The sequence below is a fragment of the Portunus trituberculatus genome, chromosome 48, assembly GCF_017591435.1.
Source record: "Portunus trituberculatus isolate SZX2019 chromosome 48, ASM1759143v1, whole genome shotgun sequence".
Classification (NCBI taxonomy): domain Eukaryota; kingdom Metazoa; phylum Arthropoda; class Malacostraca; order Decapoda; family Portunidae; genus Portunus; species Portunus trituberculatus.
The window spans coordinates 12,810,167-12,815,527 of record NC_059302.1 but is presented as its reverse complement, the minus strand read 5'-3'; the positions used below and the strand labels follow the sequence as shown (position 1 = coordinate 12,815,527).

The following is a 5,361-nucleotide window of genomic DNA, read 5'->3' as shown; positions in this document are numbered from 1 at the left end:
TGACACATAGAGGGTGAGAATATGTAGAGCGAGGCAGCGAGTCCATCGGATGAGGAAAGGCTTGCAGTTATTAATATGTTCGTAGGAGTAGTAGTGAGGATAAAAGTGGGTAAGAAATAACAAGAGGTGCAAAATTGCAGCGGATTGTGAAATTATGTTAAACGAAGAGTTAATTTGATGACGGTGGTAGCTTTTGACTCCATCTTATTCAATAAGGCTTTGTAATAAAAAAAAGAAAAAAACGCGGCATCTCCACCTCAATGTACTTGTAAGAAAGTCCTCCCTCACTCGAGGATGGAAAGTTATTGTAGAGATAGCAAATGGGAGGGAGAGATGCTTCTGCGCGGACTACACACTTCATGGGGTATGTTTTACCTTGGTAGAAAGAAATGTGATGTTGATTTATTTCTATTATTCTTTCTTTCTTCTCGTGAGTGGTGAGAATATGTATTTACCTACGGTAGTCGAATGGTACGCTGTATGGTTCACTGGGAATAGTGGAGTTCAACTGAAAGTAGCGTGATAGTTGACCGATACTGAAAGATTAAGCTAAGTAAATATGTTAGTGAAGGTTGAAATTCCAACAGCACTTTAATCCTCGAGCACATTGCTTTAGTTTAGTATATCCTAAAGTGTGATCCGTGGATCACCATTAATTACCTTGGGAACCTTCCATGAGGATTTGCAAATTAATCTAAATCAAAACATGTTACTTTTTAGAGTTTTTACGGCACGGCATCGTCTTGGGTTTGACTACATACAGTGTGCATCATATTGGGACAAATGTGTAACTGATGACCAAAATATTGAAATATGTAACAACTAACAACACTAATAGCAATAAACTCTTGATAAGCTTCAATAATAAAGAAATAACAATTGCTAGCCAGTAGGAGGTGACTGTAGAACAATAAAATATGTTTCAGTGGTTTGAAAGTAGAGGGGAAAAAATGCCATATAGCACGAAAAATCTTAACAATTAACTGAGTAACAATTATAGTATGTTGAAGTCTGCAAACATTGCAAAACCCTAAAAGATCGGATGGCAAAGAACTTAAAAAGAAAATACATACTGTAAATAAAGATCTGTAACATGGTTTAAATTAATTAAATCTGTGGGACAAAAAAGTTTAATAATCGCTGTTGTAGCTCACTGTGCCTGACATCTTCTGTCTCCAGGATTGATAGAATCAGTGTTATCTCCATTCTCCTTTTACTTTTTCTTCTCATTACTAAGAGTGCAACATCTCTCAGATGTTTATGTATGTTTTGTTACAAGGAGGCCACTTTTGGGGAATATAACCAATATCTTTAAGAAATAATAATAATGATGGTTGGGAAACACATAGTAGTGCCTTATCACCACTAGTGCAGTAGAGAAAAGTTCTGTAACTTTCCTTCCCTATAAGTAGCTACCAGTTTAAAAAAAAAATACAGTACATACAGTACCTTTATCTATGGATGACTATGTCATTTTGTTATTCCATCAGTCATTCCCTCAGATTTCTACTTCCATAACAAAACACACAATGCCACACAGTATTTGCTCTTTGAGTTGAAAATCTACATCTGGAAAGAGCTTCCATTCTTCTTTGGCATTTTTTTTATTACACTTCTCTATAAGCTTAATATCTACATCCTGAAACAGCTTCAATTCTTTGACATTTCATTACACTAATGGGTGTCTGATTCCATTAAAAAAAATGTTATGTTCCTAACCTCAGGATTATAATTTCCAAAATCAGTTACATTTGTTACCATTGATATGAAGGAAAATTTTAAATAATCTTTTATAAAATATTGTTGAGTTGGAAAATAAGATATTGCAGGTGATGCATGTTAACATGTCATCTTGTGTGTAAATGAGTTGAAGATAAATAATAGTATAAATACACTTTGAAAGTGTTAGGGAGCAAGTTATAGTTGTTATGAATCAATATAAAGTTATAAAATACAAAACAGTAAAAACATATGTATTGTTATGATGAATGGAAATGAGAAAATATTTATAGAAATTAACACTGATGAATAGATCAAAGAATTGAACATAGAATTAAAGGTGACAGGAGTATACAGGCTGTCAAGATGGAATAGAAAGACATTGTGGACATGAATAACAATTTTGTCTTAGGTGAAACAGCAGAGGGAATAGGTTATGAAATAGCTGAGTGGTGAGGTGACAGACATTTGGTAAGAAATGTGATTATATTTGTGGAGTAACAGTGAAGTAAATACGTAATATATGATTATGTAGCACTTCCAATGTAATAAGACAAATTATCCTGTTGGTTTTTAATAGTTAATTTCTTGTTTAGTGAGACCACCAGATGGTGCCATTCTTTGAAGGAGGAAAGTTCCTCAATGGCTGCTTATAACAGAACAGAGGCAGAGAAGCAGCTGGGAGGCTGTTGTGGCTCAGTGCCTCCCAGGTTGCAATAGACTACTGAGTATAAGTTTTGAACAATGTACAAACCTTGCAGTCCAAGCTGACTTCAGATGGTTTTATGGAGTAAGAAGAGATTGAAAAGAGGCAAACCATGAATAGCAACTTTTGCATGAACAAAGGAACAAAACCATGCATCCATGAGGGGCATGAATACAGAGATAGCTAAGATCTCCAGCTGAATGCTCAAGGACTGTTTGAGAGATCAGGCCTCACAGTGGAGCAATCTTTTAATGTATACTGGATGATGAACAATGTCTTCTTTATCATTCAGGCAGTACATTAACAAAAGAAAGTAAGCATCAATAATTAAATTGTTCAACAAGCCAGAACCCCAGCTCCTGATGGTGCTTTACCCTGCTAGTGCACATTAACCCTTTCGCGCCGGATGTTAAAAAAGCCCGCCTGTATGATATACGGGTGGTAGTGCCACGAGCCCGAGCGCGGGAAACTTGTGCAAGCTTGTCATACTTGTCGTCTTTGTGTATTATGCTGCTATTTTTTAGTCACTATGTCGCCTTCGAAGAGGAAAGTGGACGCTTCTCTCTTCAGAGAAAAAGAGAGAGAGAGAGAGAGAGAGAGAGAGAGAGAGAGAGAGAGAGAGAGTGACATTTGCTAATATTAGACACAAGCGGGACGCATGTAGTTTATCTTTCAAGAGGAAGAGGAAGAGGGAGAGGGAGAGAGAGGGAGAGAGAGAGAGAGAGAGAGAGAGAGAGAGAGAGAGAGAGAGAGAGAGAGAGAGAGAGAGAGAGAGAGAGAGAGAGAGAGAGAGAGAGAGTGACATTTGCTAATATTTTAGATACAAGCGGGACGCATGTAGCTTATCTTCGAGAGGAAGAGAGAGAGGAAGGAGAGGAGAGGGAGAGAGAGAGAGAGAGAGAGAGAGAGAGAGAGAGAGAGAGAGAGAGAGAGAGAGAGAGAGAGAGAGAGAGAGAGAGAGAGAGAGATGGGAACAGTCTATGCCATTGGGTAATTTTAGACACAAGGTGGGATGCATGTAGCTTATCTTTTGTGATTGGTGGAGACAAGGATGGTGGGAGCACTAGGATTTCAAGGACAGCATACGGCGTGTGTAGTTGGTATCCAACACACTATACGGGACAACTGAACTGAAGCTCAGAAAAGAAATATGACGTCTACCGTCACCGTATTTGCTACTGGGGCTTCATGACGCCCACGTAGGCGTCACCATAGTGAAAGGGTTAAAGAGATAAAAAATAAAAAGAGGGAGGATATCCTGATCATTCCTGTGAACAACAATATAGTTTCTACCTTGAGTTTCAGTGAATTTAGTCTGTGATGCAGTGACTCAGAATGACTCATATGACACCATCTAATTTATCCTGCCACCATCCTTCATAAGCTTGCAAGCTGTACTCATCATCAATTGTGAACATGTAGCTATTGTTGTCTAAATAAATAGTGCACTTTCATGAGAACTTCTGACAAACAAATTCTTACATCACTTCGGTGGTTGAAAGGACAGTAATAAACCATGTTCCAGGAACAATTAAAATTATCTCCATAAAAATCTATTACTCTAGAGATTGAGGCATAGGCATTGTTTTTTCCACCACTAAATTTGTTACCTGTTTCCTGCACCAATCCAACTATATAAGCAAAATTCAAGGGTGAATTAAGAGAAGGAGGACAGCACTGGACAAACCACTTCAGGAATACAGAGATACATCAATAAGAAACTGTGGAATCTTAATTATTCAAAATGTTAACAAATAAGAAGACTAAAGAGACATTAAGGATCTTTTTACATTGTTTTCTTATGAAATGTTTGCAACATTATATCAAGATAACTCAAATTCATGCTTTATACATAAGAAAATATTCAATACAATTATTTTAAACTGAAGAAAAATTAGACTATATGACAAAATGTACAAAAAATATTTGTTGTAAACTCAAGGGCACAAGCAAACATTCATATATGTAATAAGGACAAAGAAATTTATACATATATATAGTGGTATAGAACAAGACAGTAGCTTGACTTTCAAACTGTATTATACTGCATTACATTCTAAATACCCATTCACATACATATACTCACCTATCTCAACGAATTAAAACCATTTGTACATTATAAACATATGCAATCTAGTTTTTAACAACCCCAACTTGTGCTGAGCGAATACACCTGGAGTGTAGAGTCCATCCAGAGCGGATAACATGAGCCACAGTGCCCGTCTCCTGTTCTGGAAGTGGCAGTTCAAACATTGCCTCTTGTAGGGAGGGATCAAACTTCTCTCCAAGTTTTGGCACAACCTGTTCCAAACCATGTCGGCGAAACACCTGCAGATAAAAAGGTAGTACATGATGATGCAAAAATATTTTGTAAGAACTTCACCTCATCATTAATCAGAGTATTGTCTTGTCTGCAATACTTATTTTGCCTAAATTTAAAGTCATGTATTACAAGGTAGTCATTATCAATTTCAATTTGCTTAAAATATATTATAGGTAGTTCTTTTAAGTGCCATTTTAATTTTTGGAAGTCCATATGTAAGAAAACTACAGTAGAGTCAGAAGACTTGTGTGTGATTCACCTCGGTTGCCTCCTGGTCACCCAGTGTGTGTGTGTGTGTGTGTGTGTGTGTGTGTGTGTGTGTGTGTGTGTGTGTGTGTGTGTGTGTGTGTGTGTGTGTGTGTGTGTTCACCTAGTTGTAATTTTACAGGGCCTGGGTATCATACTCGTGTGGCCCCGTCTCCATATCTACACACATCCAACATTCCTTTAAAACTATGCACACTCCTCGCTGACACCACCTCCTCACTCAAACTATTCCACACCTCCACACATCTCTGTGGGAAACTATATTTCTTCACATCCTTCAAGCATATTCCCTTGGCTATCTTTTTACTATGCGATCTCGTAGTTCTATTTAAATTTTCCTCTCTCA

General features: G+C 37.3%; 1 protein-coding gene across 1 annotated transcript in view; it reads right to left on the bottom strand.

Annotated features, from left to right (window-relative positions):
* Positions 1-4,139: 4,139 nt before the first annotated feature.
* LOC123498862 (grpE protein homolog, mitochondrial-like) overlaps positions 4,140-5,361 on the bottom strand; it is an 11,836-nt gene continuing 10,614 nt past the window's right edge. The window contains exon 5 of the mRNA XM_045246342.1: positions 4,140-4,753. Within this exon, the coding sequence (XP_045102277.1) occupies positions 4,559-4,753 (195 nt within the window). The 3' untranslated portion in view covers positions 4,140-4,558. The remainder of the gene's footprint in view (positions 4,754-5,361) is intronic.